Raw genomic sequence first — 16158 nt, 5'->3', positions numbered from 1 at the left:
TGCACGCGGAGCAGTGCTAAAATAGCTCAATATCTGTCTGGTTGCAAAATAAGACGAATGGATTGAAGTAAAACAACGATAGCGTTCTGAGACTGAGGAAGCTGATGAAATAAAACGCAGACAGCTAACGCGACAGTGTGAAGTTTGCGCCAGACCAAACAGGTGACATGAATGTTTATCTTGTTCGCTTCACTAAATGCCAAGCAATGCTTCTGAGCTGGGCAGGCGGACCAATTAAAAGAATGTGTTGGAAGCAATTTTTTTTTTACACAAAATCACAGCTGTGTCAGCTCTCTGGCCCACACCAACCCTGGTAAGCTTTTTAGGCTCTTCTATTGATCTTTGTGTCACCAGCGGGAAAAAGACGTACCTGAGAAGCCAGGGCGACAGATACATTCAAAGCCCCCTGGCTTGTTGATACAGGTGCCCCCCTGTAGGCAAGGTGAAACTTCACACGGGCTTCCACTCAGGTCACAGAGCGTTCCGAAAAATCCAGGGGGACAACTGCAGTGAAACCTGGGGGACCGAAGGAGACCAATAATCAGTAAAGTGAAACGATACAGTAGAGGATTTTTCACGGTAAACAATTGGCAACTTTGTAAATTGGCATACAATATTTAGAGAATCATTTAAAACAGACTATTAGCAATGATTCAATCTTTTGACAACAATTATTTGAGAGCCGCTCTGGCAAAAATGTCCACGTCAACAGATACAGTTTCATGTAAATGCCAAATATAGCATATGTTGACTAAAACAATGATACTTTTGGTACCTTTTGTTTTTACCCAAATCACAAATCATATTTGGTGATAATCTATGGTTGCCAGAGTGAGCTGTTGCTCACAACACCGTGCTGGTCTGAAATCAATCACATTCACACAGTGTAGCTAGGAAAAAAATTTCAAGCTGTTAATTCAGGGCACGAAAAAAAAACAAGCAAGCGACGACTGACTCTTTTTTTTTAATTAACGCTTTTTTTTTTAATTGACATTCTTTTTTTGGCTGAGGTTTTTTTTTTTTTTTAGTAATTAAATATATACAGCATGTGGGCAGAGAAGATTTTCATCTCATCGATGTCCCTCAGCAGCATTTACAGATTTTTGAACTTGGTGCACACATGTGATGCAGTGCATCCTAAGACGCCTCATTGTTTTTGCTGATAATTTAAGACTTTTGAAAGCCCCTTATAGCTGCAAAAATACGGTAGCTAATCATTATTTTATACTGTGGTCAACAGTGCTATTTGGCTGCATATTAATGATTTGATAACAGAGGCGACGGTCCAGTGAAAATTTGAACACGGGCCGCAATAGGCTAACAGGTTGCAAAAAAAGGTGTTCTTCATTATGAGCATTTGAAAGGAAATATCTTTTGACTTTGATGGTGGTGCAAAATGAGATATATTTAACAATTACTGTCATAACTCAGACACTGAAAGTATGGCTCAAGTGTGTCATCTGAAAGTTAGTTGTAGAACGTTGATTACTACGGAATTAGAATTGACAGAGTGAAAAAAAAACCAAAATCAATAACTACTTTTGTCAATGCAATAACAAATGAGAACAGTGCAAGCACGTCCAGTTATACAGAGTGTGTGTGTGTGTGTATATATATATATATATATATAAAATGCAGTATGTTTACATATACTGTAGATACTGATACAGCATATAGTTAAGAGAGAGAGAGAGAGAGAGAGAGAGAGAGAGAGAGAGAGAGAGAGAGAGAGAGAGAGAAGAGAGAGAGAGAGAGAGAGAGAGACTGAGTGATAACCTGTCATAACAACTTTGTTCTGACATGGTGTGGACTATTTTAAACTACAATATTTACTGAGTAGCAGATGGCTGAATATTGGGACTATTTGAATAGCTGAGAGAAACTTGGAAATTAAGACCAGTATTTCATGCTGAGCTTGACGGACGTCTCTCTTGAACAGATACAATATAGCAGCAATTAAGTCTCCCTGGGTGCAACTCACTTTGAATTATGCTTGATGACTTATTACAGAAGGGAATAACTTAATGAGTCTGATAATGCAGTTTACTCCATTCAAATCCCTCACGCCAGCTGTCATTGGCCCTAGTATCTTTTGACCTCACATCTTTGAAGCACTGGTTTGTCTATTTTTAGGTTGGGTGAAATCAAAATAATATAATAAGTGAGGTGTAATTTGTTATCATCAAATTAATGACATCAAATCCAATGTTGGTGATATGCCAGAATCTTTGTCATGTGACACAAAAGCCCTGGTTCCTGTAATTATGGAAGCTTCAAAAGGCTCAACTGGTCAGGGATGGTACTCTGATAATTATTATGACTCTCTTCCTTGCAGCTTGCCTGCCAGTGCTCGTTTCGAGCTTCCTATAAAACAATGCCGCATCAGTTGATAACGATTTATTATTTCCCTGCGTATGCAGTGTGATAAGCGCAAAATGTGAATGCGCGCAGATATAGAAAGACGCCATGGAGCCCGTTGCATAGCCAGATACATCAGCTCAGTGCACAAGAGCTTATTCCACTTGTCGGGTCGGAGAGATGAAGATAATGGTGAGTGTGTTGTGTTGTTCTTGAAGTGAGCAGTGAGGTTAAAACACACCAGACTGTGCAATAAGGCCAGCACTGGGTCACATGAGAGCCAAATCATGACGGGAGACAAACTGGAGACAAACCATTTAGGACTCAAATTGGCCCTGGGACTTCTTTACCCATCTGTCCGACTAAGCCCGTCAGCCCCGGGGCTCCCATTAAGCACGCCAGAGAGAAGCACCCCGAGTGCTGGGCTGCAGAATGAATTGAGATACATGATGTTTTCCAGCTGAATCCAGTCCCTGTCTTCTGGAGAGCTGCTTACAGGATATGCAGTATGCCAAGGATTACCACTTTAAAGAGGAGCACGCCTACACGTTTGAAAACAAAACACCACAATTTATTTAACCAAGCTTTTTAGTCTTACTTGTTCTCTAAGTCTTGACAAGTGCTGTTGTTGAGGCAAGGTTGGGAGAAGCACTCGTTGATGTCTTGCTCGCAGTGAAGGCCGGTAAATCCCATTTTACAAACACAGCTGCAAATAAATGAATAAAAAAAACGATTGGACAGATAATTGGTGGATGGACAGACACACAGACAATGTTACCTTTTGATGGGTACGCTTTATTTTCACAACATGTTTTTTTCTTTTTTATTTGAATTTTATGTGCAGGGGCAGGGTGTTCACTGGGCACTACCAAATTTGGACTGGGAGTGAACAGTCAAAAAAAAATAAAGATTAGAAAGCGTAAAGAAGGATACACTCACACACAGACACACACACTCATACTTACATACACAAAAGTATCCTTGGTAAAATGTAATTCTGTATTACAATCACCCAAGTAAAACATCAAAAGTATCTTAGACGGACAGACGTTATACAATAACATCTCTTTTTAAAGAGGTCGGTGGGTCTGCCTCATAACTCAGACACTGAAAGTATGGCATTCCTGGGCATTCATGGAATGCACGTTCCAACCAAATAATATTGTAGACATCCTGGAAAGATAGCCCATCCACCATATTTTCAGTTGTTTTGCTCTAATTGGGTGATTAACACTGTATACGAAGGTCACTAAGATTTGCTGGATTTATTCATCAGTTTTGTTTTGTTGTTTCTGACCATTTTGACAAAAGGAGAAGTCAATGTGTAGGTCTGGCCATTGTAGCATTGCTAACAACCCAAATTAAATGACGTTCTCAGACTTTTGGACAGCCTCCTGTGTAAAGTAGAAAACCAAAACACACAAATGTTTGAAATAGATGATCCTCATTCACTAGGTGATATTAAAAATAGTAGAAACTTCTTCTGATTGGTTATGTTTTATTATTCAAGCCAATTGGATACGAGGAAGCTTTGATTGAGTCAAAACACAATCATTTAAAGTTCTCCAGAAATTTGGAGGAACTGAAACTTGTCACCTGTACCCGTTGACTTGGTCCATGCAGTCACCGTGGTCTCGGCAAGGATTAGAGCTGCATTCATTTGTGTCAGTTTCACAGCTGCTACCTTGAAATCCTTGAAAGACAGAGGAGACCGTCATGGATCAGAAAGCCCGCCCACATTGCTGAAAACGTCAGGGTCGATGATAACCAAAGCCCTAGTGAAGGGCATTTTAATGGAACCCGTAGTCCCTGTAGCATTTCTCATCTTCCAGCACTCAGCACTCACTGTTTCCCCTCAGAGAGCATGTAAGTCTAATAATACTTCAGCGCCATGGACAGATTGGTCTGAGGGTTAGTGGTTTGGGGTTTGGGAGGTGTGCATCTGTGTGTTGCCTCCTATGCATATGTCTGTGTGAAGGAAGAAGGCGAGTAAGGACGAGCGCTTCTTGCTAAGTTTGGCAAGAGGGAGAGACCAAAGCCCATGAGCTCTTTTGCGCTGCTTTATTGTGGGGTTGAGGGCAGGGTGGCTAAGCAGATCAACGTGGATGTTTGGCTGGCGTTATGAAGCGGTTTCGGTCCCTCACATGTTCTGCCTCTTGTGGTTTGTCCTGATTCGCGTCTGAATATTTTTCAATACCACGTCTCCTCATAAGGGTCGTGAGTGAGCTCCAGCCTATCCGGGAAGACCAAGTGAGGAGGGGCGCCAAATTAATTTCTATTCCAGAAGGGCAAAAAGGTGACACTAATGGTAATTTATTGCAATTATCAGGTGTTGAATTATTATATCATACACCAAAGTGGGCTGTGAATTGCATTTTCATGTCAAGGTAATGGTTCCCGCAGAGAACTTTAAGAACATTTGCTTTTTAATATTAGCATGTTGTATAAAGAGCAGAAATGCACAAGAATTAAAGTTTTACAGAAACCAAAAACCAACACTATTGACTGAGAACCAAAACACACAAAAACAAACTATACAAAAATAAAAACTTTTTTTGAACATCGCCTGTTCGAATAATTGCATTGCGGCCTTAAAGTTAAAAGTAATGTTTAGAAATAAGCGTTAAGAGATTTTTTTGTGTTATATTGCTTTTTAAATATGATTTACATAGTGTTACGGCGGGACGAGGGAGGACCCAAGAGCACGCACGCACTGGTAAGGGCAATGGCAGAGTGTTTATTGAACAGAAGGTGCGGGTAGTCGTGGGAGCTGACGGGAGCGTGGCACAGACGTCTGGGGGGTTCTGGAGTCGGGAGAGCTGGGGTTTGGCTGGGAGTCGGGCAAAGGGAGCGAGACGGGAGGGGGGCTCGGGCATACAGGTAAAGACGGCAGGCTAGCGGGTGGTCAGAGGCAGGCAAGGTCGAAATACCAAGGATCCAGTCAATTCGGCAGGCAATCGGGAGGTCAAGGGCGAACAGGGTCGGACAACAGGCAGGCTGGCAGGAGGAATTGCTGGAAAGCTCGGCGTAGCGCATAGAGACGATCTGGCGGGTTGTGGAGGGAAGTGACCGGGCTTTATACTGAGCGGGTAAATGGTTGCAGGTGTTGGTGTTCGAGGCTGATTAGAAGGAGGGCTGAGCGGGTGTGGTGAAGCTGGAAGTGAGGTGGCTGAAATGGTGGACTGTGACAGAACCCCCCCATCAAGGGACGGCTCCCGACGTCCCAAGGCCACCACTGGGCGGGAGGGAAAGGCCAACGGCCGGGGAAACCCCATGGGCGGGGGGGCGGGCAACACGCCGGGGTGCGCCACGACGCCCAGACGGTCCAGATGGCTGATCAGGATGAAGGCGGTGAAAGTCAGAGACCAAGGAGGCATCCACAACCTGGCGGGCTGGGATCCAAGACCGCTCTTCCGGGCCATACCCCTCCCAGTCCACTAGGTACTGGAGGCCCCTGCCGCGGCGACGGGAGCGGAGCAGCCGCCGGACTGTGTACACCGGGCCCCCATCAACGAACCGAGGAGGCGGAGGAGGCGGAAGCGCGGGAACCAGGGGGCTATCTATTGCAGGCTTGATTCGGGAGACATGGAAACTTGGGTGAACACGCATCGAGCGAGGTAGGGCAAGACGCACAGCTGACGGGTTCAGTACCTTCTGGATGGGGAAGGGACCAATGAAACGGGGAGCGAGTTTGTTGGATTCCACTCGAAGGGGCAAATCCTTAGTGGACAACCAGACCTTCTGACCCACCTGGTACGTTGGGGCCGAAGTACGCCGCCTATTGGCCGTCCGAGTGTAGCGTTTACTGGCCTGCAGCAAGGCCGAGCGGGCTCGGGCCCATGTCCGGCGGCACCGCCGAGCAAAGGCAAGGGCAGACGGACAGGTGGCGTCGTCGTCTAGAGCCGGAAACAACGGAGGTTGGTAGCCGTGAACGCATTCGAAGGGGGAAATTCCTGTGGCGGAGCTGGTCAGCGTGTTGTGGGCATACTCTGCCCACTGGAGCTGGGCCGACCAGGAGGCAGGGTCTCGGGATGCCAGACAGCGGAGGGCAGTTTCCATCTCCTGATTTACTCTCTCCGTTTGCCCGTTGGTCTGCGGATGGAACCCGGAGGACAGGCTGGCCGTAGCGCCAATGAGCCGGCAAAACTCCTTCCAAAAAGCCGCCCTGAACTGAGGACCCCTGTCTGACACCACATCAAGGGGAAGCCCATGTAGGCGGAAAACATGGTCAATCAGGAGTTGTGCCGTTTCCTTTGCGGAGGGAAGCTTCGGGAGGGGAACAAAGTGAGCCATTTTGCTGAATCTGTCAACTATGGACAGGATGGCTGTGTTACCGTTTGATGGAGGTAGACCGGTCACGAAGTCAAGTGAAACATGAGACCAAGGGCGATGCGGAACAGGAAGGGGGCGCAGCAGCCCGGAAGGAGCCTGATGTGACGATTTATTCTGACTACAAATGGGACAGGCCTGGATAAATTCACGCACGTCCCTCTCCATAGAGGGCCACCAGAACCGTCGCCTGAGGACAATCAGGGTCCGTTGAATGCCGGGATGGCAAGTCAATTTCGAAGAATGAGCCCACTGTAGAACTTCGGAACGAAGATAGTCGGGGACAGGCAGACGGTTACTGGGACATTGGCTTGGTTTAGTCTGCCCCTTGGCAGCTGACTTCACCTTCTCCTCGATCTCCCAGGTGAGCAAGCCAATGACACATGACGGGGGAAGGATAGTCTCGGGATCCCGGCATGAACTGTCCTCAAGTTCAAACTGCCTGGAGAGGGCGTCCGGCTTGATATTCTGGGATCCTGGGCGGTAGGAGAGGTTGAAGTTGAACCTGGTGAAGAACAATGCCCAACGAGCTTGGCGGGAGTTCAGCCTCTTAGCCTGACGGATATACTCGAGGTTTTTGTGATCTGTCCACACCACAAAGGGGATATTCGTTCCCTCCAGCCAGTGCCGCCATTCCTCCAGGGCGGATTTTACGGCAAGTAGTTCGCGGTTTCCTATGTCATAATTTCTCTCTGCGGGAGAGAGGCGCTGAGAAAAGAATGCGCAAGGGTGGAGTTTCCCATCCTTCCGTGACCGCTGGGAGAGAACGGCCCCAACCCCAGTCTCCGATGCATCAACCTCGACCATGAATTGTTGACCAGGATCTGGCATTTGAAGGATTGGGGCCGATGTGAAGCGGTGCTTGAGTTCCTGGAAGGCCCTTTCGGCACCTGGGTTCCACCGGAAAGGGGTTTTGGGGCTGGTGAGAGCCGTAAGAGGAGCTGCCGTGGCGCTGTAATTCCTGATAAATCGCCTGTAAAAGTTAGCAAAGCCAAGAAAGCGCTGCAGTTGTTTTCTGGTTTCGGGCGTTGGCCAGGAAGTAACAGCCGAGACTTTTGCGGGATCCATACTGATGCTATCCTTAGCGATTATGTAGCCCAAGAAGGACACTGATGAGGCATGAAACTCACACTTTTCCGCTTTGACAAACAGAGAGTTTTCCAGCAGGCGTTGCAGAACTGCGCGAACGTGGAGAACATGCTCACCCTGCGTCTTGGAGAAGATGAGAATGTCATCCAGGTAAACGAATACAAATCTGTCGAGCATGTCCCGCAGGACATCGTTGAGTAGTGCCTGGAAGACCGCTGGGGCATTGGTGAGTCCAAAGGGCATGACTAGGTACTCATAGTGTCCGAGCGGGGTATTGAAGGCAGTCTTCCATTCATCGCCTTCCCTAATCCGCACGAGATGGTAGGCATTGCGTAGGTCGAGCTTTGTGAAGTAGGCAGCCCCCTGCAGTAACTCAAACCCTGAGGTCATTAGTGGAAGAGGATATCTATTCTTAATCGTGATATCGTTCAGGCCCCGATAATCGATACAAGGGCGGAGAGTCTTGTCCTTCTTCTCGGAAAAGAAAAACCCTGCCCCCGCCGGAGAAGAGGAAGGACGTATGATGCCCGCCGCTAGCGACTCGTTGACATACCTCTCCATGGCCTGCCGTTCTGGACCCGACAGAGAGTATAGGCGACCCCTTGGAGGCGTTGTCCCGGGCAATAGGTCAATTGCACAATCATAAGGGCGGTGGGGAGGCAGGGAGGTTGCACGCGCTTTGCTGAAGACTTGGCTAAGGTCGTGATACTCAGGCGGCACACCAGCGATATCGGCATGCGCAGGCGGAGCGGCGAGGGGATCAGGAACAGATGCGCGCTTGAGGCAGGAGAGATGGCATGATGAGCCCCAAGCCAAAATGACTCCCTTCTCCCAATTGATGTGAGGGTTGTGGCGACAAAGCCAAGGCAGCCCCAAAATTAGCGGTATCTGCGGATGATCTAGGATGCAAAATTGTATTTTTTCCTCATGGTTGCCTGACAAGCGCATAGAGAGAGGTGCGGTTTGGTGAGTTATCACCCCCAGGGGGCGCCCGTCCAAGGCATGGGCAGGTGAGGGTTTGGGCAGAGGGAAGCTCTTGAGACCGAGTTGAATCATTAGCTGCCGGCTAATGACGTTAGCGTCAGCCCCAGAGTCCACCAGGGTGCCTACAGTGTGGGGGCCATCAGACAGCAGGAGTTGGGCTTGTAAGAGGGCTCTGTCACGGGACAGGGAAAGAGTCACTTGACCCATTTTTACTCTACTCGGGACCGGGATTGGTCTTTTCACTGGGCATGCGGAAATAAAGTGTCCTGGTTCCCCACAATAAAGGCAGAGCCGGGCGGAGCGGCGGCGTTGCCGCTCTTCAGGAGTCAGGGGCGCGCGAGCTGGCTGCGTTGGCGCACTCCCGCCACCGGGAGGAGCTGACGTCGCCAGATGGGAGCTCACTCTGGCCGGCGGAGAAGCCCTCTGGTGCGTCTCTTCCCGTTGCAGTTCGCGTAGCCGATGCTGCAAGCGGATATCTATCCGCGTCGCCAGGTTAATCACCCCGTCCAAGGTGACGGGGAGTTCATGAGAAACTAATTCGTCCTTAAGACGGCTGGACAGTCCATGAAGGAAGGCGTCTACGAGTGCGGGACCGTTCCACCTATTCTGACTGGCTCGCGTCCGGAAGTCAATGGCGTAATCCGCCACCGTTCCGTCGCCTTGACGCAACTCGAGCAGGCCCCGGCCCAATTCCGCACTGGCGTAGCTGAGTCCAAAGACTTTTAAAATCTCCTCCTCGAGCGCCTGGAAGGAGGCACACGCGGGTGACCGTCTCCTCCATTCCGCCGTTCCCCACAAGCGGGCTCGGCCCGTAAGGTGGTTGATGACGAACGCTACTTTAGCGCGCTCGGAGGCAAATGTTCGGGGCTGCAGGGCGAACAAAAGTGAACAATTCGTTAGGAACGCCTCGCAAGTTTCGGGATCACCTTCGTAGCGTTCCCGGACGCCAATTTGGGGCTCGGGCCGGTCATGAGGCAGAAAATTGGGCGGATGATCGGGAGCGGATGACGGCTGGATGAGGGATCGGCGCGCTGGGTCCATTTGGACTGGCCAGATCGTACTGTTACGGCGGGACGAGGGAGGACCCAAGAGCACGCACGCACTGGTAAGGGCAATGGCAGAGTGTTTATTGAACAGAAGGTGCGGGTAGTCGTGGGAGCTGACGGGAGCGTGGCACAGACGTCTGGGGGGTTCTGGAGTCGGGAGAGCTGGGGTTTGGCTGGGAGTCGGGCAAAGGGAGCGAGACGGGAGGGGGGCTCGGGCATACAGGTAAAGACGGCAGGCTAGCGGGTGGTCAGAGGCAGGCAAGGTCGAAATACCAAGGATCCAGTCAATTCGGCAGGCAATCGGGAGGTCAAGGGCGAACAGGGTCGGACAACAGGCAGGCTGGCAGGAGGAATTGCTGGAAAGCTCGGCGTAGCGCATAGAGACGATCTGGCGGGTTGTGGAGGGAAGTGACCGGGCTTTATACTGAGCGGGTAAATGGTTGCAGGTGTTGGTGTTCGAGGCTGATTAGAAGGAGGGCTGAGCGGGTGTGGTGAAGCTGGAAGTGAGGTGGCTGAAATGGTGGACTGTGACACATAGAGGTATTGGTTGCCGATAGTTGAGCAAAGTATTCTGTGAAGCCTTTCTACACGCAGAGTTGAAGTCATTCCAGTGACCGATGGGTACATCCCAAAGTGAAAAGCTCACTCTGACTCGCTCTTAGCCAGAAAATGCAAGATAGAAGTTTTTTTAATGACAAAATTGAAGGCTTTATAAGGAAAATTTAAGCTCAGCAATACCTTGCTTTTTACTTGTCGTGTATGTGGCAGATGAAACTTGGATGAATGTGAAAACATTGGAGCCGTCATTTCTAATGGTTGGTCACACAGTTATAATTGACAAACGGACCAACAAGTTTGAATATCATTGTAAAGCATGATAATGCCTCCCAATGGGCGTGACTGTCTAGTCTGTCTACCCCACGTATATGCAATTTAGCATACATGATGGCTTATTGCAGCTTCAAGTCAAGGGGCTTAATTAAGTTGGACTCTTTGGTTCCCTTAAATTATAACTGCATATTTCAAGTGCTGTGCATTAGTATAATTACAGCCACTAGATTATTTTTTAATGTGAGTGGAAAAAGAACGCTTCTTTCGGTGCATGCTCACTGAAGTTTTTTTTAGTCTTACAGAGGCAGTTCGCAATGGGGGGTGAACACGGAAGTGGGCGATGGACCGGCAGTTGTCTGATGGTGTGAAAAAAGCAGACCGATAATGATAGAAGGGGGTGAAGTTTTGACAACTGCCGGAAGAGCAAAAAATGTGCGAAGGAAAAAATAAATTACCATTTATTGTAATTAAGTGAAACATCAAAGCACTTACTCTTGATATATGTCATATACATGTATGTCATTTACATTTTCATGTATTGCTGTATCATCCAATGGCAGCAAAACTGACTGGAAGTTTCATAACCAGTGATTAAATCAAATTTTTTTGTAGTGGTATTTTTTGTTGTCATTGTGGGATGTGACGGCCAGTGTTGGGCAAGTTACTTTAATACTGTAATGCATTATTTATTACTTGTTACGGTCATTTCAAAGTAATTAGTTACACTATTATAGTATAATATTACTGTATTTGAAATGTAACGCATTACACTACTATTGCATTACTTTTATATTACTCTCACCAACATAACTGGAATTATGGATTTGCCTTTCTAAATGTAGATGCTAATTACACATCCAGTGGAAAGTTGGCTAAAGCCTAAAACCAGTACAAATCATTTAATCTGTATTGTAGTGTAAACCATTAAAGACAAGATACAACATCCTTTTTTTTTAATCCCTTTATAAACTTCACAGCATAGTGATCCATTGTTTATGCTGTAGGCAAAAACAGTAAGTGCATTTCACAATTTCATTGTTAATATTCAAATTCAAGATCGGCTGGCTAGGTTAAGGACATACATTTCAAAAATAGAGGGTTTTGGAGGGGCTAATGTTGGCAGCTAGCCTACGGCATCGTTATTGTGATTAACATACTGTTAAACGTGAGCGTTTTTGTATGCTTCATCTTGATACCCATTGACCAGAACTACTGTATTCATAGATTATGTATAGCAATTGTACAGTGAATATTAGCTTAAGCTTACCTTGTCATTATTGCTATCTTGCTGAAAAGATTTCGGAATGCTGATGAATCCTCTGCATGTTTGCTTTTTGGTAACTTCACGTTACTATGGCAAAACTCTTAATGGTTTGTCATCTGCCATGAGATTTTTAGGCTTTTCTTCGCTGCTGAGTTTATGTACGCTACTTATCATTGGATAGACAAGGATGTGCCTCTAAAATCAACTTTAAAAAGAGCAGAAAATGAACTGAACCCAGAAGAACATTATATATTTGAATCACTTGGTGTGTCTCCTTAAAATGATTGGGCTTTGGTTTTATGTTAAGCTGTGATTGACCATTCTTCGGTGTAAGAATATTGGATGCGGTTGACAGATCGTTCCATAAATGTGTTTCATTTTTTTTTAAGCAACATTTTTTTTTTGGGATGCAACCGCACCGAAAATATAATGTCTCTCAAATGATATATTTCCTTATATATAAGTAAAGCAATGTTGTAGGTGAATACATTGAAATACACTTGGGTGATGCCATGCGGTGACAAGTCACAGCTTTGTATATCTTGGGACATAAAAATGTGAGAGCAGAGAGAGCACAGACCATCCAGTAAATTATGGGAGAGCACAGGTTTCCCAACCTGGCGTGTCAGTCATGGCAATGGTGGAACACCTCGGGGGGCTATTTGGAATGTCACCACAATGTAATGCATCTTGTGCCACTAAGCACTGACTCCAGGCTTCTCTTTGACAGAGCACTGAGAGATAGCGCAGGCACAAGCTCGCAAAGTCATTCCATCATATGGTTGCAGCTCCGCTATGAGATGGCTGCCACTGCCACTGAATGTCTCAGAGGAAAAAGAAATTGAGGGTAATCCTCAGTGGACAGTGAGCTAACTTTGATGGGCGTTTCAATTGAAATATGACTGATGTCTTCATTTTGTGACTGTGAATTCGGTTTGGACTGATACATTTGTCCTTACAGTCTTATCAGAATTGCTGTCAGTTGAGAGTAAAAGTGATTAAAAAAGTCTCAAGTTTGGCTTTTTCAGGGCTTATTTAACTTTCAAATATGTGAGACTTGAATTTGATCAGCGAATGTTAGTGCGAGTGGTTTCATGTGACTTCAAAATTGATAATGCTTTCAAGGATACAAATTTCAGTTTTAGAAAAATAAAAATGGGGCATAGTAATATAAAATGAATGATTTATGGTAGGTTGAAATAGTCTACTAGAAATTCCATACAAATGTTTCTTGTCATATTGAAGTCCTCTTTGACAGGTTCAGTGAGTAACATTTTTTTTTTTTTAATACCAGCAATAATTTTCACACAAATATAAATACTCAAATATTCCTCATTGTACATCTACTATATGGGCGGTACAGCCTATGCCTGTGTAAGTTCTCTTCGGATACTTTAGTTTACTCCCACATTCCAAAAACTTTAATTGTAGGCATGTTGGACACTCTAAAATTGTAGGTATGTTTGCGAGTGTCAATGGTTGTTTTGTCTTTGTGTGCCCTGTGATTTGGCCGGTAACCATTTCTGGGTGTATCGAGGGTACAACCAAGACAGCTGGGATAGGCTCTGGTATTTTCTTGACCCTTATGAGGAAAAGTGGTTAAGCTAATGGAATGATGGATGGATATATACTGTGGTGTGTTTATAATTAACAAGTCAATTTTGTTACATTTACTGATGAAGCCATCAACCTTCTCGACATAGTGGTGTGTGATTTAACTCCGGAGGTTTAAAAATGCTCACAGTGCTCCCTGATATTTTATTTCTTAACAACTGTCTCTCTAAGCTTCAATTGTTGCGTCTTTATTTGGTGAAGCTATTTTCGTGCTTTCAACCAGACTCTATTGCGAAGAAATGGATATTGGAGACAATCTGTGGCGCATCAGAGTTTTGAAAATAGAGGCTTTTATGCTTTAGGTATGGCTATTAATCTACAGCTATAAACATAACAAAAACAATGATGTATAAAAATAAAGTATAAATAAAGTATAATGTCAAGTTTTTTTTTCTTTTTAAGCTGGTTCCTGACTGTTATTTGCATCAAACACTGTTTTAAAAAAAAATAAAACAAATGAATGATTTTTCAACTACAATAAAGTCTTTGTTCAAAATGAATTTCGTGTCAGTTTGAGTTTCTACTCTTAGAGACTTTAAAAATAAATTGGAAATTTTTCTGATTGAGAATAGCTTTATTGTCTTTAACCTTATCCAGACCAGTGTTTTTTCTTCAAATGAGAGGTCTCTGAGTAAATACAAATGCAGACGAGTTTGTACAAGTTGCCCAAGGCTTCTGTCCTGAGCTCCCACCAACACAGGCTTCATGAGATGTTTGTATGCACATTGGAGACTTTGGCACACACTGGTTAGCACAAAGCCTTGTGATTGGTTCGTCACACTGAGCTGTACATAGCCCAAAAGCTCTTTCAAAAATAGCCACAAGTCACAACAGCTAATTTAATCATGAAAAATTTTTTTTATATATATATATATATATATATATATATATATATATATATATATATATATATATATATATATATATATATATATATATATATATATATATATATAGATTGCTGTGAACAAAAGTGTCCCGCTATGCAGCGAAACCACAGAGAAACAAGCCAAGAGTTGCTGTTCTATCAAAGACCTGCTGTGAAAGGCTCAGAGGTTAAATTCCAGCATGATAACTGCCAGTAAGGATGGGGAATTTTTATGAGTAGAATGACTGATTCCAGGAGTTCTCCTTTTTTATGCGGCTGGAGTCTGCAGAAGAAACAGAGGACTCACAACCAAAAAAGTAGTAAGAGCAAAAAAACCAGCAACATCTATTTAGCATCAATCGTCCAGAACAATGGAGTGTGTGGAAAAGAGGTGAGGAAGCATGTACATACAGAAAGGTTGGAACAGAGAACATGGAGAAAAGTGTCAGGTGTGATGTGTGATCGAAGAGTTTCAGCAAAAATGAAAATGGTGAGACCAGTGATGCTGTTTGGCATGGAGACAGTGTCATTGAGGAAATGGGAGGAGGCAGAGCTTGAGGTAGCAGAGATAAACTTCAGGGTCTCTTTGGGAGTGACCAAGATGGATAGAGTCAGGAATTAATACATCAAAGGGACAGCACATGTTCGAGTTTTGGGAGATAAAGTCAGAGTGGCCAGACTGAGATGGTTCAGACATGTCTGGAGGTAAGTTAGTCAATATATAGAAAGAAGGATGCTGAACTGCGTTGAGGGGAGATAGTTGAGGTGGCTCGTGTATGTCGTTGGGATGCCTCCCAGGTGAGGTGGTCCGGGCATGTTCCACCGGGAAGAGGCTGACCCTCGACAGGCTGGAGAGGACATGTCACTCGGCTGGCCTGGGAACACCTGGGTACCCTCCTGGATGAAGTGGCGGGGAGAGAGGGAAGTCTGGGCTTCCAGCTGCTGACGCCACAACCTGACCCCGGAAGAAGCGGTAGCGAATGGATAGATGGCTAGATAATTAATCCTATTTCCATAATGGTTTTAAACTGTTCAAAATATAATTCATGATATGCCGGCCTGCATGCCACCATCGCCTTCCTAGCTTCAATGGGGATGGTGGAAGTTGGGAGCAGTCCAACAAGTTACCTGCTGCTAGTTTGTTCTTCGTAGCATCAGTGACCCACTTCTTACACCGGGCAGCGGTTCAGAGTGCTGTGGAAAGACTCATTCACAACAACTGACTTCATCCCAGGACAATTTCACATCATCTGCCAGTGGAAGTCTATTCAAAGTTTCAAATAATTTGCGAGCTTCAACCTTCCAGACAAGCACATCAGACTCCGCCCATGTGTAATTGGGCATTCTCACATTTTCTGCCAAGTCTGAACTTTCCATGCGAGTCAGGTGCACCACATTTAAAGGGATGGGGAGAGAAACGCACTGATTGCATGCGCAGATGGCACAGACTGCCTCTGTCTACCTGCGCCAAGCCACATCTGTGTACCAAATTGCCAAATGTCTATCTGAGCCCACCCAGAGTACATCTGTGCCGTATTTAGAGTTTGCCAATGCCCATGAGAGCAGTAATTAGGTGGATAGGCGCTGTTAAATTAATGCTACCAGTTTAAAATCACTATTAATATCAAATTATTTTACATCATTATTATATTTGTGTATGTATGTTTCCAAGTGGTATGTGTTCAATGATATGTTAAATGTTATGAAGTCTCATATTACTGGACAAAATATGCACTGTAATTGTATGCTCATTATTTTTTATTTAGATTTCAGAA

At 45.4% G+C, this 16158-nt stretch overlaps 1 protein-coding gene across 1 annotated transcript in view; it reads right to left on the bottom strand.

Moving 5' to 3' along the window:
- Positions 1-16158, bottom strand: part of eys (EGF-like photoreceptor maintenance factor) — a 206135-nt gene that overhangs the window by 109859 nt on the left and 80118 nt on the right. Inside the window, exons 26-28 of the mRNA XM_088421408.1 lie at positions 3955-4051; positions 2957-3064; positions 371-516 (exon numbers count right to left, since the gene is read on the bottom strand). Coding sequence (XP_088277534.1) covers positions 371-516; positions 2957-3064; positions 3955-4051 — 351 coding nt within the window. The remainder of the gene's footprint in view (positions 1-370; positions 517-2956; positions 3065-3954; positions 4052-16158) is intronic.

The sequence above is a fragment of the Hippichthys cyanospilos genome, chromosome 8 (assembly GCF_059441005.1).
Source record: "Hippichthys cyanospilos isolate Australia breed blue-spotted pipefish chromosome 8, RoL_Hcya_1.0, whole genome shotgun sequence".
Lineage (NCBI taxonomy): Eukaryota > Metazoa > Chordata > Actinopteri > Syngnathiformes > Syngnathidae > Hippichthys > Hippichthys cyanospilos.
This window is presented reverse-complemented; position numbering and strand designations above follow the sequence as displayed.